This window comes from Crocodylus porosus, unplaced genomic scaffold (genome assembly GCF_001723895.1).
Source record: "Crocodylus porosus isolate Cpor-Errol unplaced genomic scaffold, CroPor_comp1, whole genome shotgun sequence".
NCBI lineage: Eukaryota > Metazoa > Chordata > Crocodylia > Crocodylidae > Crocodylus > Crocodylus porosus.
Window position 1 is genome coordinate 11,059,572 of NW_017728925.1, and position 27,481 is coordinate 11,087,052.

Below are 27,481 nucleotides of genomic sequence, written 5' to 3' on the forward strand. Positions count from 1 at the left end.
TCCTCCAGTACAGCTTTGGTGCATGGGTACCATTATGCCCTGGTTCTGCGGTTGGAAGCGTGTAAGTAGATTCTTGAAAACACGTGAAGGATCTGGGCCTATGCAATGACGTTGCAACATGAGATGTCTCCAGATGGGTGCCAAAGGAACCCACGGGCCTTGTTCGCTCTGTGGATGAGAAATACTAGGTATGATTAATTATTACATTATCAACATTTTGAGCAACCATCAACTAAGAGCTTGGGAAACAGATTTGGGTTGGGGTTTTTTTGGATGGTCTAGTGCATAACAAAGATCTTTTTACACCTTGGAGAGAACACAGCTTTTAGCACAGAACAGCAACAACAGCCCAGAGGGAGGCAGAGTAAAGCTGAGGTCTGTGCAAGGACAAAGAATAGTTGCTAAAAGGGCTGCCAAGCTGTAGAAATCTTTGCAGCCCTGTCAAAGGCTGGAGCCAGGCTGCAAAACTGCTGCACTTGCATTCTGTACCTTGGCACTAGTATGCGGCATATATTCTCCAGCCTTTGCAAGAAGCAAGGAGCTATATTTCTATTCCTGTTATTATTTGCATCCAGTGCTAGCTGGAGGCACCAGTCAGGAAGTTGGGATGCACTGTGCTAGCTCTAGACCACAGGCGTACAGGACGGCCTGAGCATCTTTGCTTTGCAATAAACAAGTGACTAGACTTTGAGCTGTCATGTGGGTGCTGAACATGCCATTGGTTCCTACGTGGTCTGTGCCTCATCCCCTAGGCTGGAGTTAGCTAGTTTGATGATTGTCTCTTCTGGTAAAACAATAAGCTGTCAACTCCATCTGTAGTGTTCCCCATGACTTACTACAGCCGTGTTAACCTCCCTTCGTGGTCCATCCCCATCCTTTCTTAATCAGCCCAGAACCAGGATGTCAGGTGCTTGCCTTGCCAATGCTCTCCGCTGTCGGGTCGATGCCAGCAGGCTCTGCAGCACTCTGCACCCAGCTCCTCGCTGTGTGCAATGCTGCCCTGGGTGTAGCCATGCCCTGTCCTACCCAGGCTGCTCCTGGGCTCCATTTGGGGGGGCCATCTGAGCGGCGGGGACCAAGGTGTGGATGCCCCATGTGGGGTCCAGCTCTGATGCATGCGGTGACCATCCTCTCTGCAGCCAGCACTGGTCGGGGGCTCCTGCCTGGGCCGCTCCGATGCACCTTTCCATGTCTCCTGGCAGTCCGCGCAGGGGGTATGGGAACCTGTGGCCCAGGAGCTGGCCAGCTCCCTTCAGCCCAGCACCCACCACTTGCTGCCACGGGAGCTGCTGCCTACCCACGGGACCACCTGCACAGCTCGCTGCCAGGGGCGTGGAGGGCACGGGGGCCCCCATCCTTTGCCTCTGCCTGCCCGCTGCCTCCTTCCCCCTCCAGGCCTGGCTCGTCCCTCTCTCCCCTCCCTGGCCCAGCCCCTGGCTCCTCCCACGCTGCCAAGCTGCAGCTCCCAGGCGCTGGCTGCCCTCCTCCCTCCGGCAGCAGGTAACTGGCCTCCCTCCCTGCCCCTCCATGCTGCTTCTGGGGCTGAGCCCCTTCCCCGGCCCCGGTGCTGGCCTCCCCAGCCCCTTCCCCAGGCGGAGCAGGCACGTTGGGGCCTAGCCAGGGGACCAAAGCCCCGGCCTTTCGTAGCCAGCCACCCAGGGAGCTGGTGGGGGGCATCCCTCCTTCCAGGGGCAGGGGCCCGTGGCTCCAGGGAGCAGCCAGGCAGCCAAGCCTGGGGGTCGGCTTCAGAGGGGCTGGGGAGAGAGCTGCTCTCGGTGTCCGCTGTGCTCCTCCAGGCACCCCACAATTAAGCACAGGGTGTCGGTGACTTGTCAAAGCACGTCCCTGCCTGGCGCAGGGGGAGAGGCGGTGGGGAGACGCCCCCTGCCTGGGATGGAGAGGCCGGGCTCTCTGGAGTGGCTGCGTGACTCAAGACAGGACTGATCTCGCTGGGGTAGGGGGCCCAGAGGCTTGCTCTGGTTGTTTGGGGGGGTTTCCAGGGTGTGCAGCCTACGGGGGCCCCTGTGTGACGGCGCTGCGTTCCCTGAAGGGGAGAAGCAGAAGAGGCATCACGGCAGGGTTGCAGAGGTTTGGGGGCTCGCTGCTACTCAGGGATGAGGCACAAGGGAGGGGTCAGGATGTTATCTCTGCTGGAGGTGCGGATCGGGGGAATTTGATGACAACAAGGGGTTGCTTTTGCATGCTCCACTGTCCCATGGGGAGGGTGTGTCCATGTCATCGGGTGGGAAGGGTCTTGGAGCGACAAAGCACTAACCCCAACTCTGAAAGCGAGCCTGGGAGCCCCGCGGAGTCGCTACCTTGACACAGGTATGATGCAGCCCCGGTTTCCTCGATTCTTGAGATTCCAGAGTTGCCAGAAGAAAGCCCTGGGACCTGAGTGTTTCCAGCACATGTAGGATTCCCCCCAAAACCTTGGTGCCTCCAGCAGTTAATTGTGTTGTTGATCTTTCCCATCTTGGCACTTAGCACTCTGAGCTGAGTCCCTTGGCAAGATAATAGGCTTTTATCTTAAAAGGTATGTTAAGAACCACAGTCATTAAATATTACTGATCAGTAAGTGGGAAACAAGAACACAGAAGCAGTGAGCTTGAAAGCTCAGCCTGTGAAGCAGGGGGTGGGGGGATGATGCAGCACCAGCTGTTGGGAAAATGATGAGTAATGCTTGCTGCTTCCACCAGGAAAGGCAACCGATTGCTTGGCTGGAACCCGCTGCCTGGGGTTTGTTACTGCTGGTATTTTGGTGCTTGGTGGTCCTTACTTGCTGCTAAACTCCTTCTTTGTCTTGTTTAGCAGAAATCCAGGAACTTGCATCCTCACCTAAACAACGATGAGCATCGGTGTCTAAGTAATGTCCTTTGATAATTATTATGGAATAATTGTTGAAGAAAGAACTGCACTGGCCTCAAAGTACAGGTATTAGAGTTTGCTGCGTGGTTCCTATACGTGTTATATCTACTGATTCAGCCTCTCTTCCAGTTGTGCACAGGATCACAAGTTAACCTTTCTCATGGCTAAAATTCTAGCTTATTTTTTTAACGCTGTACAACCAGGAGACGAGTGGCTTTTCTGGGCATATTATATTGAAAGAGTTGGGGGTGGGGGAGGGATTAAATGCCTCAAGCCACCGCAAGCCTGAGAGCTAAATGTGTGTGTGGCATTTTCAGTGACTTCAAAAAATAAATCGTGCTAAAAATGCTGCTTCCTTTATTTGTCCTCTTTACAGCACATATCTAGCTTTCCAGTTTGAGCAATTCTCTGGCCATAGGACCAGAAGGTGAAGAACAGCTGAGTTCTGATTCTGTTTCATCTCGGAAATTGACTTTTTTAATGTTGCCTTGAGAATTTCACTTAATATTTCTGGTGTCTATTTCTCCATCTATAAAATGCAGATGGGTACATCTCCACAGTATTATCATCTTGTGGGTAATGTGAGGATTAATTAGTTACTTCTTGTAACTCGTTTTCCAGATGAAACAGGCCAAATTTTTTTTCACAGATTTTTTTTTCCTCCAGGCAGGCGCTTGTTGCATAAGACACGCTAGGTTAATTTGTGCAAAAATGTTTGCAATATGAGCCTGGTTTTGGCATAGATGCTATCAGCACATTGTTGGTTTTTAGCAAGAGGACAGAAATATGTGGTTGGGTGGGATCAACCACTGGCTTTGGCAGCAATTCCAGTCTTTCAGTAGGTCAGAGTAGGATTGGTCATTGTGATATGTCCATGTACTGCTCTTCTGCAGGGCTTGCTGGGAAAGAGACCGGCTGGGGAAGACTTATTTTAAGGTAACTTCATTTCCCTTCATGCACCTTGTTTTAAACTTTGATAAGCAACAGGGAAGGTTTTGGCAAGGTTTTAATTAAGAAATTCATATTTTCTTAAGCAATTACTGACTGAGAACCTGTATGTTCCAGTTAAAGCCCTTAAGGCAGTCTCTCATAGGGGAAAAAAACAAAGACCTTTCCTTTATTTAATAATGGTTGCTAAACTCAGTTACAGTTTAACCATGTCCTAACTTGCTCAGTAGGCAGAACTGACCCCTTTCCTCAGCTGCACTAAAAAGCAAAGCATTAGAAACAAGTGGGAAGATCAAATTCTGAATTCTGCCGAAGATTTAATGTGTGTGTATACCTGCAAGTACATGAGCAGTCACATGGAGTTCAACGGGACTATTCACATGTACAAAGTTAAGCGCACGTAGTGTAATAGAAGCATAAGACTAGACTTAATTCTGTTTGTTTTAAAAATAGTTACCATTTAAGCTGGCAAAGATTAAGAGCATGAAGCTGCTTTTAAAGCAATACCAGATTTAGTATGGGTGGGGGGTTTTTCCCAAGGGATAGAGGAAGAAAAATTAAGTAAGAAAAAATAACAAAGATCATAGAGAGATGATAGTATTTGGCATAGGTGTGTTCTGGGGACTAAAAACATGAAGCTGGACACTTGCAACTGAATAACTGATGCACAGATGTCCAAGTCAGATCCTGAAATTACTAGACTCTGGCTGCAATCACTGTATATTTCTCTTATTTGCAACAGCGTTTTACCCCTCCAGTTTCGCTGTGTTCCTCCAATATCTTAAGTTGCAAAGTTTGTTAGTAAAGGGTTTTTGTTTTTTTGTTTTTTTTACAAGATACCCCTTTATTTCTTTCTTCTGCCAGTGCAGGTTGTTAGGGATGCTTTTCAGATGCTGAGATCATCCTCTGCTGAAGTGGCATAGCCCTTCATCTTCTCTTTCTTTGAAAAAGGCTTCAGAGCAGGTAACATTGGCAATGAAATCTGAAGTCCCTGCAGATGTTAGAAGCAGCAGGAAGCAATGAATGACCACAGCAAATTATTAAGCTTTGATGAGCTTGGACTTGCACTTTTTTATTGTATGGGCCTTTTACAGCTGGTTGGTCTCTAGCTAGTAATAATATTTTGGAGTCAGGTTCTGTACTGGTTGAATTACTCAACAGAGCTTCTTTTTAGAGCCCTGAATGTTTCCTTAAATTATTGCTTAGGAATCGCCTCGCTTTATCTTCCTGTGTTGCACTGTGTCTGTTTGAGCTACATCTGAGGGTTTCCAGTGTCTGTGATTTCAAATATGAATCGCCCCCAAAAATGGGTGAGTTTGCCCATAAATCGTACCGATGTGAAAGACTAAAAATGATCCTTTGTGTTCACCGTGCCTAATTTTATTGTCCTTGATGGAACGCAACTTGTCCCATGCTGTACAGTCTTTGAGAGTTGTGCACATTATATTCTTAGGCATACGCGTAACAGTAAATTCCTCACAGGTGCTGGTGGCTTCTGTTCTCTTGAAGGTGTATTACTGACATTATAGTTAACTGGAATGTAGTGAACAGCTAATAATTGGATTATCTTCAGCTAGGCAGAGCGCAGGTACTGTGCCAGCTTTTAGCCATGGTTATCCCATTGCACCTCAGTCCCGAGCTGCGGTGCTCTTTCCATTCTAATTCTAGTCAAAGCCTCCTGTAAAGAGATGAGACTCTCCTCTGCTTTTCTTGGTGCTTTTGTTCCTTTGACAACAGGTAACAGCTTAAAGATCTCCAGGCTTGTTTTTGCTTGTGACTTTCTGAGCCAAGGTATGAAACCTCACCTCTGAGGGAAGAAGTGGGGTCTAGTCCACCAACCCACTGTTGGCTTAATTAAAGGGAATGCATTTCTTACATGCATCTTGCATGTGATGTTTTCTAGTTGTATCATGCAGATTTGGAAGAGCCTCAGTGAGATTCTGTGTATAGAATATGCATGTGCAGTAATGTGGGGATTTTACTTCTTTAGGATTCTGCGTCATCCAGCTATGCTGCGTGATCCAGACCAGCTGGGATTTTGAACCTTAAGAAGAGACTGCTCAGGGGCTCACTGCATTACTATTTTCCTTTGAGGTATGAACCAGATGGGTTTTGGCCAATTTTATTCTGGGGAGATGTTGTGGAAGAAAAACTACAGTCCTTGTGTGTGTTTATATCTGGCTATATATTCAAAATAATTATTAACTTTCTTTATATACTTCCTGCTCCCTCCCATTGCATCATTCACTTATCTCTGATATCATAATGCCACTGCTCGACAATGAGCTGTTCTGTGTTAGCCTGACTGCAGCACTGAACTGTTACCTGACATCAAGATTGTAGCAGGAACTGACACTTGGAGGTTTAGTTTCATCCCCAGGATACATTCGTATAGTCCCCTCCTTGTACTGGAACGTGTGAACAGTTTGGGATCCTTTTTACCCTATGTCGGGGGGGCTGTAGAAATGCCTGCATAGATGTTGAGACTGCTGCCATATACTTTTGAGTCTCAGAGATAGATTTTAATATTCTCTAATATCTTAACATTGAAGTAGGTCATTTTGCTTTCTTGTCATCTTTACCATCAAGTCTGACATGTAACCAACCTGAGTCATCCTTCCAGCTTCTCCAATCTGTCTCCTCTGTAGGTGAGTCGTGGCAAGGATGGGGGATGCAAGGGATATCTGTCCTCACCTGGATTCGATAGGTGAGGTCACCAGGGATGACCTCCTGCTCAAATCCAAGGTAAAGAATACTTTGCTTGCAGTGCCTTTTCCATTTAGGCACTGATGTGATGCAGAAAGGCTGCTTCTACCACGAGTATCTCTTGAGTATGCCTCCTAAAGAAGCCATCCGTACTCCATCACTGTAATGCTTAAGTCACATGAATAGATAGATGGAAGGGGATAGATGGAAGATGCTGGTGGAATCTGATATTGCTGCCATTCGGTAGCACTCAAAGCCATCTCTGCTGGTGGATTTCTGAATGCCTGGACGTTACTTAGGATCAGGCTCCTTAAATTAACTGTTGTTTTTTTTATATAAACACAGGGAACTTGCCAGTCTTGTGGAGCTGGGGGACCAAATCTCTGGGCTTGTCTTCAGGTAAAAAGGGCCTGTTTATCTTGTGTGGTGTGGGATAGGCCTTCTCATTTCTTTATATTTACTCTTTCCTAACAATGTACTGTATTTATTGATAACCCCTTGGATGTGAAATTGGATCTGAGATCACAGTATCCTATATAAAAAAAAAAAAAAAAAAAAGGTATAGAAACATGAGAGGAAAAGCAGCACTGTCAAGGTATCTGTCAGCTTTTAGTTACATCCCAGCAAAACAGAATCCACTGATCAAAATCTTGTCTGCTGCTCATCTTGGCTTGTTTTTTTACATCCCAGTGGGAATGAACACTGAATAGTGATAGTAACCACCATCTGTTTTTAAGCACCTAATGATTAACTGGATCGTGCTCTTGTTAGCAGCCATGAAGGAGATTTCCAAATGTGTGGAACCAGAAAAAATCAGTGCTGTTGTTGAAGGAGAGGAGCGAGGCAGAGGGGAATGGAAAAGAGCTTTCAGATAAGAGTGGGACTGTCATGTTGGACCAGGCCTGGTGCATCATCTAATTTACAGCCTGATCTGACCTGGTCCAAGCAGGCATAACTTAATCATCACTTCAAAATGTTCTTTGCAGTCATAGTCTTGGCTGTTTCTAATGGAGCTTCATCCTCCTGCAGGAGCTCAGATGTCGATCCTTGTCACTTGAAATAGTTAGTGCTAGGAGCTGCAGAGCCATACTGTCAGTGGTTTGTTACCCCTGGAGTGTGGAAGTGAGTCACAGGAAGTAATCAAGGGGGTCGCAAGTTATTATGATTAACTAAAGCAAGAAAATCTCGCATTCCCATTCCCTGATGGCACCTTCACAGCCAGATGCTCCATCAGCCCCTGAGAACACACAAGTAAATCATAGCGATTCTTGTTGAGTGAGAATAAAAATGATGGGAAAATGGATTGTGATGTTTTTGTTTCTCACTTTGAATGGGGGTCATTGTCAAGAGGTTGAGAAACAAGCTTGAGCTTGCATGTCTCACACATTGTGGACCAGACTTGATCAAGAATCATTCATGTGCTGTCACAAGTGCGCCTGGCACATTTTGAACATAGAAGATGAGTTCCCTGCATACAACAACTTCTGATCTTTGGTGTCAGTGTCAGTGTGTCGATGCACAGGTACCAGTGCAGCCTTTTACTGTTGTTGTGCAAGGTGCAGGAAGAGCAAAACATCTTCTCTCCTTTCCCATCCACAAACACGCTGGAGAATTGCCCTGCATCCCTGTCTCACCTGTGAACAACTGCTTCCAGCATTTTTACAATTCCAGTTAATTTGCTTCATGGTAACACCAAGACTCTGTTCTGCTGCGTCCTGGGTAGTTGCTGAGTAACAGTCAGTCCCTGACCTGAACAGCTCTTAACAGGATCAGTAGAACAAAGCTGACAGATGCTGTGCGAGGCTTTTCACTGCCATTCAGGAAGATCTAGCATTCCTTGAAGTATGAGGACTGATCAACTTTGCAGCTAGGAAGCTGTAGGGGTTAGTTATCCCTATAATGTATACGCCTATACATTTTGCAGTCTTTTTAAAATGAAAAATGAAAACAAGGAGTTTGAATTGGGGAAATGGTTGAAGAAAGAAATGATGAGATGAAGGCAGGGCTGGCTGGCCTCACTGGAGTCATGGATGTGGGCTTCATGGCATACCAAATAGTTTATTTTTACAACAGATTTTTAATGATGAATCCATAGATGTTTGGGCTCCCATCAGAGAGCAGCTCAAGGAAAATTAATCCCAGTTGCTTGGACAAGAGGTTTCAGGCATGAACAAAGCTAGTTTTCCAACTAATTCAGTTTCCTGTAATTTAATTTAGCAGGTCTGCAAAAGGGTCAGTACAGATACAGATCTGCTGGCTGGGGAAGGGGTCAGTGAACACCTCTTAATTTTGTGATGGATTTATCTTGCCACCCCTAGCTCATTCTCCCTCTTTTCTCTCCTCTCTCTCCCTAGGTTGGGTGTCCTTATGTTGGCTGTGGGGAGTCCTTTGCTGATCACAGCACCCTACATGCACAGGTGAGCCAGTCTCTATAATCCCCCCTCAGTTTTGTTAGGGGGACAAGTTTGGAGTTCTCAGTAATTAAACTCAAAGCTCAGACAACATTTCAGATAGTTACTGTGGTGCTTAGTTTCCAAAGTTCATGGCAATTACAAGTAAGCTTATGATTCTCATTTTTCTCTCCATTTTGGTATTTAGGCCAAAAAACACAACCTGACGGTGAACCTGACCACTTTCCGGGTGTGGTGTTACGCCTGTGAGAGAGAGGTATTCTTGGACCAGAGGCTGGCAACAAATGCTTCCTCCCCACCATCAAAGTTTAGTGAACAGGTGAGTCTTTGAGACCTTAAGTTGGGAGAGGGCTGATCAGTGGGATGGAGCACTTAGCAAGGGACTTGATCACTTCTGCAGATGACTAGTCGAGAAGTTTCCATCATTGTCCAGGCCTAATTGCAGTATGAACTTTCGTGCTGAAGGTGGCCACTTCCACTCAAAATGAAGAATCATCTTACGTTTACACTGTGCTTTCAATCCAGGGGGTTCCAGAGTACTTTCGAATCTGCTTATACATCTAATTGGTCTGGCTTTGGCCACTTCTGAAGGGAAATTACATCTGGAGTGAACTGCAAGAATTGATGCGTCTTTACTCGTATGATATTTCTCATCAAAGCTTTAAATACCATACTAAAAGCATGGGTGTAAGCATACTGACTACAGACATCATTGACTGTCACAGAGGCCACTCATGACATCTCTTGAAAGCAGTAAGGGTGCTTCTTACCCTGGTTAACTATATTGTTGCAGGAAAACAGAGGGATGTGACTGGGATGTATTATCAGTTCCTTGGTTATTGGTGCCCTCTCCAAGGAGCTGGCTGAGTGGAAGTACAGAGACAGTGTGTCATCTTGTAAAGCAGACCTGCCATTAATGCCTCTTTTTTCTGTCTTTCATCCAGGATTCTCCGTTGCCTGCTCACCCTCTGAAGGCTGTTCCAATTGCAGTAGCTGACGAAGGAGAATCTGAATCGGAGGATGATGATCTGAAACCAAGAGGTAAATCATGCTGATGTGCGCAGTCACTTACAGATGCATCTCTGGAGTCTTTCTGACCCATATCTGGAGAACTTTGGTGGGCTCAGGAGGACTGGGATGCTTTGCTTATCTGTGAGGGACAGGCTGGGTTCCCATTCATTTTGTAAATGCACAATGTGATGGTTTTAAAAAGCACTGCTCCTTTCTGAGCGGTGTCTGTCTTGCATGTTCTTTAGGCCTTACGGGAATGAAGAACCTGGGGAACTCCTGCTACATGAATGCAGCACTTCAGGCCCTCTCTAACTGGTAGGCAACAGGACCAATCTGCAGTGATCCTTCCTTGAATACTCACTAAAATAGTGGCAATTCCCACTGGAGACCTCCTTCAGGAATTGTGTGTGTAGCTCAGATGCAGAGCAGAGAGAAGGAGAGAATTACAGTATGGTTAAGGCATAAAAACCTGTAGAGTAGGCAGCTAGGTCAGTCAGTGGACTTGCTGTGGGCATATTTTGTTAGGCAAGTGTTGGAAATAAGTCTTTGGTTTTACTGTGCTATTTAAAAAAACATGGATGCACATACACAGAGGCATTTATATTTTTCTTCCCAAGTAAGTGACCTTGACAACCAAGGAGGTGTTAGCTAGGTTAGTCTGATGTGAGGCACAAGGTAGGACAGGGTGCTACCTTAAAGATTAACCAGCTAGTCACTAAGGTGACTAACCAGTTAGTCTGTAATGGATTTATTACCTGAGATTAGCTAGTTAATTTTTAAAGGTGTCACCCTGCCCTACCTTCTTACCTTCATCTAAAGTGATCTTCAACATCCAATTTCCGTTGACTTAGTTCATTCTCTTTCATCCTGTAGCCCTCCTCTCACGCAGTTTTTTCTGGAGTGTGGTGGGCTGGTACGCACAGACAAGAAACCAGCACTATGCAAAAGCTACCAGAAACTGGTCTCTGAGGTGTGGCACAAGAAGCGGTGAGTGATGCCTCCCCAGTCCGAGGGGACGGTGTAGAGGCATTCATATTTCAGTTATGAATATAGTACCAGTAACTCAAGAAAACATTCAAACTTTGCTGATAACTTGAGATGGTGACGTGTAAGCCTGTGTTATAGTAACGTGTGTGATAGCTCTTGTCCCTTGTCTTGCCCTGCATGTAATGATCAGTAAGTTTTATGTTGAGGAGCAGGATCCAGAAACCTCTGAAATTCATCATGCTGACGTCAACCAAAGAGTGCACATATCTAATTGGCGTTGAGTATTTAAGCATTACTTGCTAATAAGCAAAAAGGAAGGTATTGGGGCAGGGGGAGACACTGGCTTTAAGACTTGAGTTGTGAAGTAATGGGAGTGGTTTTTAGCAGTGGCCTGCATTTTCATTGTAATTCTTTTAACCGTCTCATCTTGTGGCACCCCAAGGTGGAAATAGCCATGCTGTTTGAGGTGGATAGGTCTGCCCAGGGAAGCCCTTGTCACTTGAGAGACTTTTAAAAGTCACTGTAACATGAGTGACTGTACTGTAGGGGGCTAAGCTGTTATTACTTACTGTCTCTTAATTCTCATGGCTTAGCTAACAGATAAACAACATAAATTCACAGTTTTTGCAGCTACAGAGTTGTACTTCTGTCCACTTTACCTGCTTATCACTCTGCATTTTGTTGCTTATCCACTCTCTTTTGCAAAATTCAGCTCTAGACCCAACTGGTGAACTAATACCTTGTTGGTTACATTTGAAACAGCCCAAGCTACGTGGTGCCAAGCAGCCTGTCTCATGGAATTAAACTGGTCAACCCCATGTTCCGCGGCTATGCTCAGCAGGTGGGTCATCCAACGTGTGTTTTAGTTGGTCAGCTTGGATGTTTGAATAGCACTCAACTGTACCCAAAGTTGCCTGTTTACGTGTCTCTTTAAAGACTTTTGAGGTGTGATTGATTAGAAAGTGTACAACCAGAGGTGGCAGCAGATAACAGAGTTAAGATGCAAGTCTGGCAAATCAAAATATAGATTCAAAAAATACTGATTACAGAAAGGGCTCTTATTTTTATCCTTGATGCAAAGTGGGATTGCAGATTCATAGCTGCAAAGAAATAAAGTTGAAGGAGTGAAATGGGAGCATGTTATGATCTTATAAACTGTTCCCTCCATAATATAATATGCAAGACTTCGTAATTAGCTGTCAGGGCATCAGGTGGCTTTTGGCAGGTGCCTTTGAAACCCACATCAGCAAGTCTCCTTTTGCCTCTTTGCTTGTGCATAGGAGTCCTGTACATTGGCAGATTTGTCTATGTTTTCTGGTTCTTATCTCCGGTAATAATACTGGATTTTAATGTCGTGCTTAAGGGATTATTGTGAGATTAGCAATTGTGAAAATTACTTTCATAGAGTTCATAGAGCATAGAGTTCGCTTTTCTTTGCAGTCCACTGTCTTTAATTATCTTTCTCCTGTATTTTCACCTCGTGTCAGTACTATTATTCCAACAGCCAAGGTAGTGGTCTAAATTATTCCAGAGCAGCTGTCCACTTTGACTATTCTGAGTCCTCCAGAAGCTCATGGGACAAGCAGAAGTTGAAACAATTCAGCTGCAAATTGGGACTCTAATCCTGAGGAATTAGAGCAGCCTGCTGTACAGACAGGATCCTTCTGCATATCTCCAAAGTGCCATCTGCTCAGCATAGTCAGGCCCCCTCATATTCTCCCTGTGGCTAACTTTTATGGGCAGTGGTAAACTAAATGAACCCTGTAGTAGTTCCTTTCTCTTTTTTTCCTCCTTGGATGAGCAGTGGATAAAGTGGAATTGCTCCTGGTTTTCAGGATACCCAAGAATTCCTACGCTGCCTGATGGACCAGCTTCATGAAGAGCTAAAGGAACCAATAGTTGCTGAGACAAGAGACTTAGACACAAACAACATAGATGACAAACGGGAGGGTGACCGCAGCCCTTCAGAGGATGAGTTCCTCTCCTGTGACTCCAGCAGTGACAGGGGTGAGGGAGATGGGCAAGGCAGGATGGGGGGCATGAACAGCTCCCTGGCAGAGACCGAACTGCTGATCCAGGACGAGGCTGGCAGAGGGATCTCTGAGAAAGAGAGGATGAAGGACAGGAAATTCTCTTGTGGACATCGGCGGACCAACTCGGAACAAGTGGATGAGGATGCAGATGTTGATACTACCATGATGCCAGTTGATGACAGAGCTTCCCCTGAGTCACTCTCCCCGCCCCGTCCTGCCAGCCCGTGTAGGACACCAGGTATGAATATAGGTTCTCTACTGCACCATGTAAGAAAACAGTGCCATCTGTCTATTCTGGGCCATGCGTACTGTGGGAATGCCAAACAGGCACGTTATGTACCATTTCTGTTCCTGGCTTCACAAATCTCTGCTGCTAGGATAGGTAAATTTCCTCCATCCCATCTTGTACCACTTCTATCATTGTGACTCATTTCTAGCACAACAGGGCAACTGAGGTTAACTGGGGATGCCTACAGCCAGTTCATGTAGTTGCACATTCTGTCTCAGATAATCCCCTGGAGTAATGCACTGTGCTAAGACTAAATGGATGGCAGCTGCTTTTGCAGCATAGCTGGAATTTAAGGGGCTGTGTTCCAAGGTACAGTTAAGTTCTTCTTGCTGTCCTACACAGCTATAACTCCTCCTGAGGATGAGATAACCAGCAGCCCTGTGAGGACCCTCACTGGGCCAGACTAAGAAATGCCCATAGACTCTTGTGGGATTATTTGTTTGATCCATCCAGATGAAACCAGTATGTTTTCAAGGTGGTTGGGTGACTTAAACCTGCATTTCAGGCCTTGATATTGGAAGCCTTTATCTATATCTGCTAACTGCAAGTAACTTCTTGTTTGGGAACAGAACTAGATGCGACTTATATCCCCTTTCTGTCTGACAGCTTGATTGTGAAAGACTTCATGCTAACATTCAGATATAGATGTTAGGTCAAGACTGATCTGGGACTAGTTGGGTATGTGCCACATGGAGTCTCCCTGCTGTGAACTCTTCCTTTCTTTCCCCTTGCAGAGCCAGACAATGATGCCTATGTGCGCTGCTCCTCTCGCCCCTGCAGTCCAGTTCACCAGGAGATGCATTCCAAACTGTCCAGCAGCCCCCCTCGCTCTAGTCCTGCAAGACTCGGACCCTCCTATGTGCTTAAGAAAGGTAGAGTGTGTGGGAAGTCATGCGTGGAGGCAGAGGGCGAAGTATGAAGGATGTGTGGAGAGTGAGGTGCAGAAGCCATCATGTTCTCTAGTAACCACAACAAGAAATGTAAGACTTTGTGTTGGTGCATTCTAAAATAGCACTAAGAAATGAGTGGTGTGAGTCTCATCACAACTAAGGATATAGGGCAGAATCCAGTCCAATCCAATCCACTTATCTCACCACCAGTTGTATAAGGCAGAGGTCAGTTTTCACCAATTAGCCCTGGTGAGTTCTTTCACCTGCTCAGGCTGTAAGGGCACTTAGTCCTCTAGGTCTTTTCACCTGGCGGTTGCCAGAACAAAACCTGTTTGGGGAGCTTATTTGACACTCAGGACATGGCTAAGGCAAGTCCTCTGCTCCTCTGCTGGTTGGGTGTTCATTGGTAATTTGCCTGCTCCAAGATGCTGATGATCTTTATCTTTCTGACCTGTCCACTCTGACTATCTGGTGCAGGCACATTGCACATTGGAAGCTATTTACCTTCCCATGGAGAGATATGTTGCACTTCCATGATTCTGATCCATACCCAGTACACTGCTACTAAAAAATCACTGCCCGTGGTGTCCAATTTTCATAGTGGAACAAGCTTCCAAAAAAACAGTTTTTGACTGGCATTGCTTTATCATAAATGCAGTCAGTGGAGTTACGGAAGAGGCAGCCTAGGTAAGTAAACTCATCAGCAACAATCACTGCTGTTCCTTCTAGAGCAATGAAATTATCCAAGGTCAGATTGCTTTTCCTGACCTTTGTTTTTGATTTGTAAAGCTTAGAACAATACAGATTACTACTTTAGCTGTTCCAGGTAAAGAAGAGAAGAGACAGATATCATTAGCAAAGTCCAGGTCTCCAAACACTCCCTGCTTGAAGTTTCTATGCCTATACTTAGGACACAACAGCACTTATAATATATGCACCCATCAGAGTAAAGATGTAAATCACTTATATACAGGTCTTCATTTCCCCTATCCATTCTAGCAAAACGCTATATGACTCAGCAGAGTAAGGTACAGTATTCACATCTCTTCATGGGAAAGTGGAGACCTGTAAGCACTTGGCCTTTAGTCTCATTCTCATTCTTAACCACAGAGGTGCAGCAAGGGACTGCAGAGCTGCATTACCATGGAAGACTTCCTGATTGTTAACTGGGTGTCATCCAAACATACTGTGGGGTTAAATATCAGTCTGGTGGTGGGAACATTGGGAGGCTGCAAAATTGAGCCCTAGTACCTGCTGCTAAACCTGCCTCTTCATTCCAAGGAAGTCACAAAAGCAGATCTGTTGTCCTTTGCACAGTCCATGAATACAATGGCTTGTGCTTGCACCACCAGCCCTGCAGCTGTTCAATAATCTAATTCTTGCCAGGCTGCACTGACCTCAGCTGAGGGGTCAGTGCATGGGTGCAGATGTCTGAGCCCAATGAAAGCACTCTGTATAAGTCAAGGGGGGTGGTGTTTTAAACAAAATGACTGTGTTCAGCCAGACCTTAGCTTCTGGGATTCAGACCCTAGTGGGTAATGCATGGGGAAGGACTGGATGTTTGCCAGAGGGAAAAGGACAAAATCAGCCGTGGAAGGAAAAAAAAAACCTGAAAAGCTTTGAAGCAACTCTTATGGAGCTTGAAGAAGTGTTGGAATGTACATGACTAGCTGGTGTCCTCCTGAAGGAGGATGGGGAATGGAAGACACCACCACCACCACCACCAGCACAGTTCCCTCTGGGAACCTGCTTATGTTTGAATTGCCTCGGATGGTTACGTTCCACCTCCTGGTACAGTCTGAAGCTGGGTTATTCTTAGTGTCAGCTTAAGATTGGCACCACTGACCTAGTCATGCAGGCTGCCTGTAAGCCTGTACAAATACACATTTGTCTTGTGAAAGACTTGCCCCTCACTTGATTGCATAGCTTTGTTGAGACTGTGCAAGAGAGCTGCCAGGTGATGAGGCTTTTGTGTGTCTTTTCAGCCCAGATGCAGGCTTCTGGGAAAAAGAAGAAAGAGCTTCGTTATCGTAGTGTTATTTCTGATATCTTTGATGGCTCCATTCTCAGCCTGGTGCAATGCCTCACCTGTGACAGAGTGAGTCTCTTGGCTGCCATTAATCAAATAATGAAACAGCAGGGTCTGTTTTCTTCAAACGCTGTACTTGGGGAAACAGAGATGTTCTTCCCAAATGCTCTGAAGTTGCTATGACTCTACTCAATTGATTATGAAACGTGCATAGAAATATTCTGGATCTATATTGGTTTACATGCAATACAGTGTCTTGGTCCAGTGTAAATAGGTCTCTTAGCAACATTACGTGTCTCCAACATTGGAGCTGGCCATAGCCAGATGTGAACAAGGTAGGGGATCAACGAAGGACAGGATTAAGGGTAGAGCTTGGGGTCCTTCCTGTGCAGAACCAGATTCCACAGCTGCAGGGAACATCAAGAGGACAGGGGGTCACTTGCCAGTGGCCAAACCTCTGTTGCCCAGTTTCTGAATGTGGACCAGTCCTAGCATAGATTGGACAAAATCAATTTTGGTGTGGCTGCTGAAAACATGATGGGGGCTTCCTGTCAATGATGATGAGAATTGATTTTATGGAAATAACCTCTTCTCAGCCACGATTTAGTTTCCCAGCTGAGACAGGGCTGTGCTAAGAGTTCAGGGTTATACATCTTCATTCAATGCACCAAAACCCTGATTTTCCCCTTTTGTGGGTCTTCAGGTGTCCACGACAGTGGAGACGTTCCAGGACCTGTCACTCCCGATTCCTGGGAAGGAAGACTTAGCTAAACTGCACTCTGCCATTTACCAGAATGTGCCAGCAAAGACAGGGGCATGCGGGGACAATTATGCCTCACAAGGCTGGATTGCCTTCATCATGGAGTACATCAGGAGGTGTGTTTCCCTGGGCTCACCCTGCATTGTCCCTCTTTCCTCAGTTTGCTCCCAAGGTTATTAGAAGAGTAATCTCATTGAGTCTGGAGACAACCAGGGATACTGGATGTAACCATGCATAGATTTACAGTTCAGGCACTACATATACATAAGATGGGTAAAACACTATAGATTCAGGACCATAAACCTTATTTATTGTTGTCCTAAACTCCCTCCTTACTTAGTCCACCAAAACATATTTTAGCTTCATTTGCTTTAAAAAATTAACTGGGATCAAGGTTAATTGTAAAGTGTCCTGTGACCCTGGATTGAAGGACTTGGAGCTCTCACTTTTGCTATTAATTTTTTCTTGTAAGTGTTCTGGTAGGCCTTTTAATGATGATGCAGCATGATCATAACCCTCCCAGTAGAAGCTTCTATCCAGAACCTGTTAGTACTGCTTTCTTTACCTAAGAAGTCTCTTGTATAGTCACCTTCTGCCCCCACTTGGTCCCTGCCTTGCTCTGACACCCTAATCAAGGCTGAAATAATCCCAGCCATTCCTGTCCTGGGAGATATCAGTACCAGTTCTAAGAAGCCATGTTTTCCCACGGTGCCCTACTTATTTCCTAAGCTGGCTTTCTACCCTAAGTTATGTAAAAGAGTAAACCATTTGGGGATTTTAGAAGCTGGGGCATCTGCCACTTCCTCAATAATGTCCAGCTTCTCTTCTGATGTGACTGCAGGTTTGTGGCATCCTGTATCCCCAGCTGGTTCTGGGGTCCTGTTGTCACACTGGAGGACTGCCTTGCTGCTTTTTTTGCTGCGGATGAGTTGAAGGGTGAGTTTGGGGGAGGGCTGGTGTGAGATGTCTTCTCTCTGAGCTCCTGCTGAGACTAAAGATGGAGAAAACTGTGCCAAGAATTCTCTAGGAATGTCTATCTGGGTGTTTCACTCTTGAATTAGCAACACTGGGACTCCTCAAGTCAGCTTTCCTCTTCCATGTTTGCACTTATGAAGGCTGGTGGGGGAGTTTCCTTTGTGCCTCTGTTATTGTTGCTAGGCTAAGGCTTCACCTGGCTTCTCCAGACACGGCGAGAATGTCTCCTTATTCCTGCTCTTGGTAATCTTGTGGTGCTTCTGTCTCCTTGACAGGGGACAACATGTACAGCTGTGAACGGTGTAAAAAGTAAGTTTGTCATCCATGTCATTCTGTCTTTCCACTGACCTCATTTCTGCACTTAAGCTATCCCATTGTTAGCTATCCCATTGTTCTCCACACCTGCTGTTTGAATACTCCCCTTTATTCTCAACCTCTTAAGCTTTGAACTGTCCTTTGCTGGAATTCTAGGAAAGAGACCATGAGAGCCCTGATTAGGGGCCACTGAAGACCCTGAACTTAGTGGGAGGAAAAGTGGTGGCTGTGGTAAGAGGTAAAGGAAGGGAGAAGGAATGGGGAGGGACCTAGTGGATAAGCAGAAGCATAGTAAAAAGGAAGTGGTCTATCGTGTAGCAGTGGTTTCTCTTGTAACTCATGCTCTCATTCATGGGGGAAGCTGGTACAGAGAACTCGAGCCAGCTCCTATTGATGCCTCTTCCAGTTTTGCCTATGGTATGACCTACAGTTGCCCTGCTTAAGATAGGGGCCCCGCTCCTTTGCCCTCCAGCGGTCTCATGCATGAATTGTCTCCTTTTTCCTCAGGCTGCGGAACGGAGTGAAGTACTGCAAAGTTCTCCGGCTGCCTGAGGTGAGTAGAAGTCACTTGTTTCCCTGGTCTTCACTGGCTGCCATCGTTTTTAAAGCTGAAACTGGAAACTTTGTTTTTTGCCCATAACGGAAGACATACAAACACACCAGAAAAGGCCTGGTGAGTCCAGACTGTAACCAGACTCTTTCCATCTGATATTTACAGGGATTGAGACCGCACTATCAGGGAACATAGAGATGGGGTTAAGTATGTAAGAATTGTATCCGACGTGGACACTCATGGAGATGCTGTGCTTCTGTCTCTTCCCCCTCGTCCCTTAGATCCTGTGCATCCACTTGAAACGATTCCGGCACGAGGTCATGTACTCCTTTAAAATCAACAGTCACGTCTCCTTCCCATTGGAAGGGCTGGACCTTCGACCCTTCCTGGCCAAGGAGTGCGTCTCCCAGATCACCACCTACGACCTCCTGTCAGTTATCTGCCATCATGGCACAGCCGGCAGTAAGTCCTTGACTGGGAACAAGATGGGTCTGAGCCTGGAGCACTGAGCCCAAGGGAATGGGTCACATTCGGCCCTTGGTCAGTTGGAGGGCATTCGGTTTTCTCAGAGCCCTGCTCTCCAGACACCACAGGCAACCTGCCCTCCTCGCGTTTTGTGGTGGTTCCGATAATCGCTGGTCTGTGTACTCCTAAAGGGTGTTCTGTGTATTTTAGGATTCTTGTTTTATCCCTGTTCAGGTTTCATATCCAAACTCTGGTTCTTCTCTTTGCACCCCCACTTCCTTTCCTGCTGCCTATGCAGTAGCGCTTTCTGGGGCCAAACTGGAACCCCCCTTGGATGTGTGTGGTGATCTGCAATGAAAGACCCACTCTTCCACACCCAGGCAATCCTCAGCCTCTGCCTCTTTCAAGCTTGAGTGGTGGATTGCTTAGCATCCTCTGATCCTCTTTCCTAACCTCACCGCTAGCCTGGCTCAGACTTATTTCCCAGTGAGGCCCCTGGCATTCTTTCCGCTGAACCCACAGAGTACAGTAGGCTCTTCCCAAGGAGGACATATCCTTAACAGGGTAACAAGCACAACACCTGCAACCATCTTCATAAACTGATGTAAAGCTGGAACCTATCCTTCTGGACAGGACTGGCCTGGTAAACTCATGGCAGCAGCTCAGAGTTAATCCTTACACTAGTTGGTGCTGAAGGCCAGGTTCCTCGCTATTTACTTTGAACCCCAGATACGTTCCCTCTGTTACAGGTGGACACTACATAGCATACTGCCAGAATGTGATCAATGGCCAGTGGTATGAATTCGATGACCAGTATGTCACTGAAGTCCATGAGACAGTGGTGCAGAATGCAGAGGCCTATGTCCTCTTCTACAGGTGGGTGTTTGGGCTGGAGCAGCCCACTTTGGCTGTGGCATCTGGAGGACTGTTGAGGATTGCTTCATTTTCTCCCCTTGCCTCTTCTTCCTTTAGGAAGAGCAGCGAAGAGGCTGTGCGGGAGCGCCAGAAGGTGGTATCGCTCGCCAACATGAAGGAACCTAGCCTGCTCCAGTTCTACATCTCTCGAGAGTGGCTCAATAAATTCAACACATTTGCAGAGCCTGGTCCCATCACCAACCACACGTTCCTGTGCTCTCACGGAGGTAAGGAGGAAGAGGGCTAATGCATTTGAAGGCATTGTTAAGCTGTCTGCATTGAGAGCCACAGCTGCTGCTGAACAGGAGGTTTCTAGCTGCCCCTTTTGCTGGCTGACACACCCAAATGAAAAGCCCCACTAGTATTGCTAACAGAATGTATATGGCAGCAAAATTCACTTCATTGGCAGAGACTCCCGTGCACCTGGAGGCACGACCATTAGACTGTTGTGCTGCTGATCTGAGGCCCAGGGCGATGTGTTTTATAGTATCTCGCATAGGCTGGCAAAGTCTCTGTTCTTGTGGAAACATTCAGATGCATTTATACATCTTCCCTGGAGTGAAGAAATCTGTAAAAGCCTTTGGGCAACAGAGGTGTGGATTCTGGAGCTGAGTCCCCCACCCAGGAAGTCCTACTGCCTCCTCTTCCTTGTCTTCTCTCTCTTACTAGTGGCAATATGAGCAATGGCAGTTGTTGCTTCTCCTGATCTGTTGTTTGTTGTGCAGGGTCCGATTAACTCTTCCTCTCCCCACAATTTGCAGGCATCCCTCCCAATAAATATCATTACATTGATGACCTGGTTGTGATTCTGCCCCAGAACGTGTGGGAGTATCTGTATAACAGGTGAGGAAAGCTGCTTCTCTCCTCACCCCACAGGGCTTTGGCCTGATCCAAGTTTTGTTCTGTTTGACATTTTCATAGTCATCTCGAATCCAAGTCTGGGATCTCCTGCTCCTGTCATTGGCCAAGATGTGATGCCTTCCTCTAATTCACCTAAACAGTTGTGCAATACTGGGTCTAGAGTAGTCGGACTCTCATTAATATCCATGGTGGTCCACTTGCATCACAAATCCTGAGATATGATTGCCCTTTGTTCTATAGTATGTAATGTAAGACCCTCGTAATGTAGAAGGCAAATGAGCCCTGTTATGCTCTCTCTAGGGGCAGAAATGAGGGAATATTCTTCTGATCCTCACCATGTTAGACAGAGGGCAGATTGACAATTAAAATAGCCAGCTACAGCCACTTCCATTTCAGTGACAGTATCTGACCCAGTCTCATCTAGCATTGGTTTGTAGGGTTCAAGGCCAGTAAGCTCCCCCATGGTGACAGTGCCTCTTTCTTTCTCATCCTGTGCTCAGGTTTGGGGGTGGTCCTGCTGTCAATCATCTGTATGTCTGCTCCATATGCCAGGTGGAGATTGAAGCTCTGGCCAAACGCAGGAGGATTGAGATTGATACCTTCATTAAGGTGTGTGCGGAACAGAGCTAGAGGCAGCGGCCAAGGGTTGGCTAGACCTGTTCCCCATTAAGATTTTTTTTATGCCACTTCACAATAGAAGAAATGATACTGTCACCTCCTGGTCCCCAGAATGGTATCTGCATTGTGGCATGGAGATTCATGTCAAAGTTCCCCTGTGCTAACAGTACATGGAGCATTTGGGTCAGAACATAACATTCTGCGTAGTTGAGTAGGGGCCTGAAGCTGGAGAGCGATCCTAGGCCTTCTGCTCATTTAAAACAGGTTGTGAAGGCAGGTGGGGGCATCCTGGAGCTTACCAGGGTTTTCCTACTAATTGAAAAGTGCCCCCACAAGCCTCAACAATGATTAATTCCTCTGTCCCTGCTCCTTCTCCCCAGCTGAACAAGGCATTCCAGGCAGAGGAGTCTCCTAGCGTCATCTACTGCATCAGCATGCAGTGGTTCCGGGAGTGGGAAGCCTTCGTCAAGGGGAAGGACAATGGTAAGAGCCTGCGGCTTCTGGAGCCTGATGAAGACAGGGCAACGCATGTGGCTAAACTTGTCTGATTATGTTTCCTTTTCTTCTGTAAGCAACATACTTTGCTGTTGTCAATTTTTGGCTGGACAAAGTTCGGTCGGCAAAGAATGGCAGTTCATCTTCTCCCAGCTATATTCAGGCCAGTCCCTAAAGAACCCAGGGACAGAGCTCATTATAAGAGGAGAAGAGTTTCTAGCTAGGGGAATGGGTTAAATCTGGCTGAAAAAAACAGTGCTTGAGATATGGGGAAAGGTGAAAGCACACTGAAATGATGCTTCTGTACCACAGACCATGGGATTCAAGGTGTTTATGGTTTCTTTGTCTGACAAAGCCAAGGAGAAAGCACAGAGAGGATCTTGTTTCCTGTGATTATTAGCATGCACTACTTGCTATAAAGGTTGCAGCTATAATTTGGAACAGCCCGCACTTGTGTCCCACTACTTTTTTGCACTGCTATGGGGATTATTGAGGATTGCATCCTGTGTGGTGAATCCACAGGCTAGAACTCCACAGGTGATAACACGACTCACGCTGCGTTTATGATGCCCTTCATTAGAAGATTAGAAACAAGAAGAACCCTTCAGTTTTGCAGCGAGGGAGGGAGCAGCAGAGAGGCTAGAACTTCCCAAGGCCAAGAATCTGCGATGGGACAAGACGATTCATTACTTCTGATCCAACTTCCCCTGCTTTGACTGCTAGACTGTGTTGCTTTCTGCCCACCATTCTTCGTACTCTCATCTAATATGTATTGGTTTCCTTTAGCCCTCCAAACGAGACAGAATCGGAGGTGCCAGGCAACCAGAGGCCCCTTGCTGAAGGCACCTGTGCTGACTTTGCACTACTCGCCTATAAGTGTAGGAGTCAGATGAGGGCTGGGGAAGAACCTAAGTTGAGTGTAGCGCACTGAGCATATGGTCATCAGATCTCCCTCACTTCACAGCTTTCTGTGGCAGAAATGGTGCCATTTCTTTCCATGTCGGCAGTAGCCACACTTCACCAATCCTTGTTGCACTGCTTCCTCAGATGGTGGAGTGGAGCGTCTCTCTGCCTTTGGAGCGTCTGGACAGAGTCCCCTGGTGCGGCTGCTCCCCTATGGGTTTTTGCCTGTTTCCTACAACCCTACATTTCCCTGCTCGCTTATAAAGTTCAGGGTCTCGTTGCTGACTGAGACTGCTGTCCCAGCTGCAGTGTTTCTGATCTGTGTTTGCTTTCTCTTTAATACCTTCCTCTACAATTGGTGCCTTTTCCATCTGATAGCACGGTCTTAATGCCACGTGGTGTTCGTGTTATATGTCCTACTTTATCTCAGGAGCTCTCATGTGATCACTCCCCTAGACATCAGCTGGTGTCAGCCACTTGACAAAACACCTTTGAATGTGATAACCATCTCATGTGAGCAAAAGCCCTGTGTTTGTTAGCCGAGACGCTGGTGTGATTTTTATTTTTTTTTCCCCCCCACAGGAAAAGGTCCTCTTCTACTTGCCTGACCCCAGCTCTGCTTCCAACCGCTTAGGGCAGCAGCTAAGGGCAGGCAGAGTACAGCTCTCTGATCCATGCCTCTTTTTCTTACAGAGCCTCCCGGACCAATTGACAACACCAGGATTGCTCTTACGAAAGCAGGTGGCCATGTGCAGGTGAAGCAGGGTAAGGCACGTGCTCAAGCCCCCTCCACCCTGGCCCTCCCTTACTGCTGCATAGGCTGCTGGCATACATGCCTTTTCTCCGTAGCACTGGTCCCGGTAGTTAATGGAGAACATCTTCTACCATTTCTGTTATTGCCTGTCTCTGCTCATTGCAAAGCAAAATGGATCATCCCTGTGGCAACCCCCCACGCTAACTTCTCTCCCTCACCCTTTAGTCCTGCTCTTTACCATCTCCCTCTGAACGTATTGCTGGCATCTCTGACTCCATCTGAGGCCTACAGATCCCTTCATTCCTCTTGCTGACTCCATTTCCACACCCAGCTCCACTGTCCTTTCTCTCTACCCAGGTGTCCAGCTTCCGTCTAGCCTTGTCGTATCCCTTTACGTAATATCCTGGCTGTGCTCCAGTCTCATGCAGAATCTTATTGCTTGTTCTCTCCATTGCAGCTGCTAAAAGCGTCATCCACCCCTGGATTGTTTTCCACTTCAGCTACTGCTGCCTCATCTGTCTGCAAGTCGTCGAGCCTGCCTCCCTCATGCAGGAAATACTGCTACAAAAACCTCCTTGCTCTCTTGCTGCTCTGATCATTTCACCTGCCCCTCTGCATTGCTTCCCATCATGTTCTGCATCAAATCCAAACTCTTCTCCCCAGCTTCACAACCCTGCATATCTGTTCCCTTTCCCTACCTGGGAACTACATACCTCTTCTGAATCTCCTTGATAAATCTCTGCTGCTTCTCTCTGTCCATGCTGGATGGAAAACAGTCCTTTTTGGTTAAGGCTCTAGATGTGATGTGTGCCCTGTCACATGGGGAGTATAGCAATTCAGGGGGAAATACTGATGTTTGTCCTCTACAGCTGCTCCTTGCCTGTAAGCAGCAAGAAAGCTTGCAGCTTTTGTTGGGATCAAGCAGAGTTATTGGCTCATTTGCCAGCAAAACAATGCACATGACTGCTTAGTGGGAAGAGAAGGGTATGAGATAGTCGGGTGACATTTAGGTTTTCCTGCTTAGCAATGTGTACAGTGCACAACCACTTGGTGACTGGCTTATGCATTGAACTGGGGTAGTGTATTTGTAGGTACAGTTCATGTCCTGCTGAAGGAGCTGAATGTTACATCTTCATCAGCTTCACCAGTCCCAGTGACATGCCCAAGTAGGGAGAGGATCCCCTTTAAAGCCCCAAGTGCCAGCCTCCAAATAGCAACACCACTTCCCACCCTGTAACATTCACTTTGCATAGACATAAACCAAGATCTTGTCATCTTTTGTGGTTCTGTCACTGTTTTCCAGGAGCAGATTACGGGCAAATTTCAGAGGAGACATGGATTTATTTAAGCACAGTATATGGCGGGGGCCCCGAGATTGCCATCCGACAGAACATAGCACAGGTCCAGGAGCCAGAGAGCCTGCACGGGGAGCAGAAGATTGAGGCAGAGACTCGGGCTGGATGAGCTGCACTGAACTGTGGGGCAAAGGTATGTCATGAGTCTGTGATGATGGCACTGTGTATGGAAAGGATTAAATCCCTGTTCAGCCCTTGCAATAAGAGTTGACATCTCTCCAGCTGTTGGTTACTCTGGAGTGTGCAGACCCCCTTTGATTCTCATGAGAAGAGGCTTTCTTTATTATCATCACAGTGTAAGGCCTCTTACAGGTTAAGCATGGGCTCGACTACATAGGGATGTGTCTGGGCAGCAAAGTGTTGCCATCATTCAGCTCCTGTCCAGCACCAGTGGATAAACTGAGGAGGAAAGGTTGTATCTGTACAGAACTTGGGTAGGGAGAAGTTGGATCTACATTGTCCTCTCCCTTTGGCTCCTCATAAAAGACCTGTAGCTTTGGTCAGTGAGTTGAATCTCTGCTTCTTTTCAGGCAGCACTTGGCTCCCCTGCTTTTCTCCTTAGGAGCTATTCTGAGCACTTTTTGGAACTCGGATGTATAAAGAGGAACCTTGTTTCTGTTCACCACAGTGATGTTACAACTTAAGAACTGACTGGTTTGGAACTGCTGAAAGCCACAAGGGCTCTGGGACATTGCTGTTTCAGCGGTGCACAGGTGACACATGTGGCCTTCCCATTTTGTTCTTGCATCTCCAGTCACAGCCGAGAAATCTTCTTGAGAGGGGCTGTTTTTTCTTAGTCAGCCATGCAGTCATGGTTCACTAGAATTTCTGAGCTGCCTACATCTGAGTTTATCTGTGCTCAGCATGTTCTTGGAGAGCAAAGCTGGAAGACCAGTAGCACCTTCCCATTGTGCCACCTGCTCTAAACTTCCCAACAGCCTTGTAGATGTGGACCCGGCTCTCCAAGTTCCAAGCGCACACGGCTGCGTTATGTGAATGGCTTCAAACCCAAGGTATGAAATGATCAGGCTCCACTAGAGTTGCTGAGGTCAGATGCCAGGCAGGCCCCAAGGCTCCTGATTTGGTCTATGTGAGTTTTCCTCCCCAGCCTCTACTTCTCCCGACAGCATTCTCAGAAGGACCCTGCTGCACAGCCTTACCCTGGCTCCCCGTTCATAAGCTGAAAGGCCCACAGAGGTGGGGAAGCAGCTCTGAGCCAATCCTGCACAGAGCAAAGCGTCAAAAGGTGGCATGTGGAAACGTCCTTCTGTGTGTTGGACCACAGTGATGCTCCAGTGCCACTGGAGAGGCGCCTGGCTGAGCAGTCCTCAGGCTGCTGGAGTGGCCTCTATAAAACAAGCTGCCTTTGGCACAAAAGCACCCACACTCAAATGACCAATTTAGCACTCACTGCAGCACTGAGTTTGTTCTCGCTTTTTAATGCAGGTCTTGTTCATGTAGAGGCTCATTTGACAGACAGAAATACCTCACCCTCTAATCTCCTGCTGGGAATACAGCCAGACAGTGGTGGGTCTTAGTGAGCAGAGGGCAGGGAGGGGGATGAGCAGATGGGCAAACACAACTTTCCTTGACTAAGCTTCCCTTGAGAATTACCTGTTTGTGGAGGCCCCTCTAAGCTAGTAAGGGGACTGCAGAAACCAGAGTGACTTTGGGAAGGGCTTTGCAAGGCTTGGCTGAGACCAAGTGACTGTAAGGCACAGTGAAGCTGCCAAGGCTGATGTAGACCACTCTGCCTTGTGCCTGGACAGCCTCCTGGTATGTCTCGTTGGAGAACTAAGCTGCACGCTCACAGGGGTGGGGAAACTGAACCAATTCACTGCATCAGTCTGGGCACGTTGCAGCCTGGCTCTGGCGCAGGGTTGTGACTGCCTGGATACACTTAAGAAACTGGGGTGGCAGGGGCTGCTCTTTGTCTCCTTGTAGGGAAAGGGAGGGTGGAGAGGAGGCCAGGGGAGGTGTTTCTGAAATGAAAATGTGGCCTTCAAACTTTTATAAACCAAATGCTTCAGGTTCTTAAAGACAACTCTGTAAATGGTTCAAAACGTTTCTTTTATTGTCCGTCTCATTTATCCGGATCCTTGTATGTGTCCAGCCAGGCAGCAGGAGGAGGAGACTGGGTTGGAGAATGAATCACTGTTGGGATTTTCCAGTGTTTTAAGCTGTCTTTGTTAGTTGCTACCGAGCCTCTAGGGCTGCATGTTGCTATGTTGTATCTGTGTTGTGTGGAGGATGCTGTACAGATTCTGACAACACTCCTGTGCTCAAGTATTTTACTCTGTGCCGAGACTGTGCTACAATAAATACACTTGCATTCAAAAA

General features: G+C 46.8%; 1 protein-coding gene across 2 annotated transcripts; it reads left to right on the forward strand.

Annotated features, from left to right (window-relative positions):
- Positions 1-1,464: 1,464 nt before the first annotated feature.
- Positions 1,465-27,481, forward strand: USP20 (ubiquitin specific peptidase 20). 2 transcript variants are annotated; one of them, XM_019540780.1, is made up of 27 exons: positions 1,465-1,500; positions 2,812-2,934; positions 5,807-5,910; positions 6,465-6,561; positions 6,868-6,921; positions 8,877-8,939; positions 9,121-9,252; positions 9,878-9,974; positions 10,190-10,259; positions 10,818-10,931; positions 11,694-11,772; positions 12,767-13,202; positions 13,988-14,125; positions 16,129-16,241; positions 16,876-17,048; positions 17,774-17,868; positions 18,183-18,216; positions 18,730-18,775; positions 19,057-19,237; positions 19,990-20,116; positions 20,213-20,382; positions 20,917-20,998; positions 21,517-21,625; positions 22,015-22,117; positions 23,726-23,797; positions 25,090-25,274; positions 25,672-27,481. In XM_019540780.1, exons 4-26 carry the CDS (start codon positions 6,481-6,483, stop codon positions 25,248-25,250), a joined length of 2,730 nt encoding a protein of 909 aa, XP_019396325.1. In that variant the 5' UTR covers positions 1,465-1,500; positions 2,812-2,934; positions 5,807-5,910; positions 6,465-6,480; the 3' UTR covers positions 25,251-25,274; positions 25,672-27,481. The 2 variants fall into 2 exon arrangements, with proteins under 2 accessions (XP_019396325.1, XP_019396326.1); XM_019540781.1 differs by having other exon boundaries at positions 25,768-27,481.

Excerpts from the sequence above, each read along its gene's own strand:
- USP20 (XM_019540780.1), top strand. The coding sequence starts at position 6,481 with ATGGGGGATGCAAGGGATATCTGTCCTCACCTGGATTCGATAGGTGAG. Across the intron at positions 9,975-10,189 it reads TGATGATCTGAAACCAAGAG|GCCTTACGGGAATGAAGAAC; the intron begins GTAAATCATGCT and ends CATGTTCTTTAG. Across the intron at positions 18,776-19,056 it reads AAGTTCTCCGGCTGCCTGAG|ATCCTGTGCATCCACTTGAA; the intron begins GTGAGTAGAAGT and ends CTCGTCCCTTAG.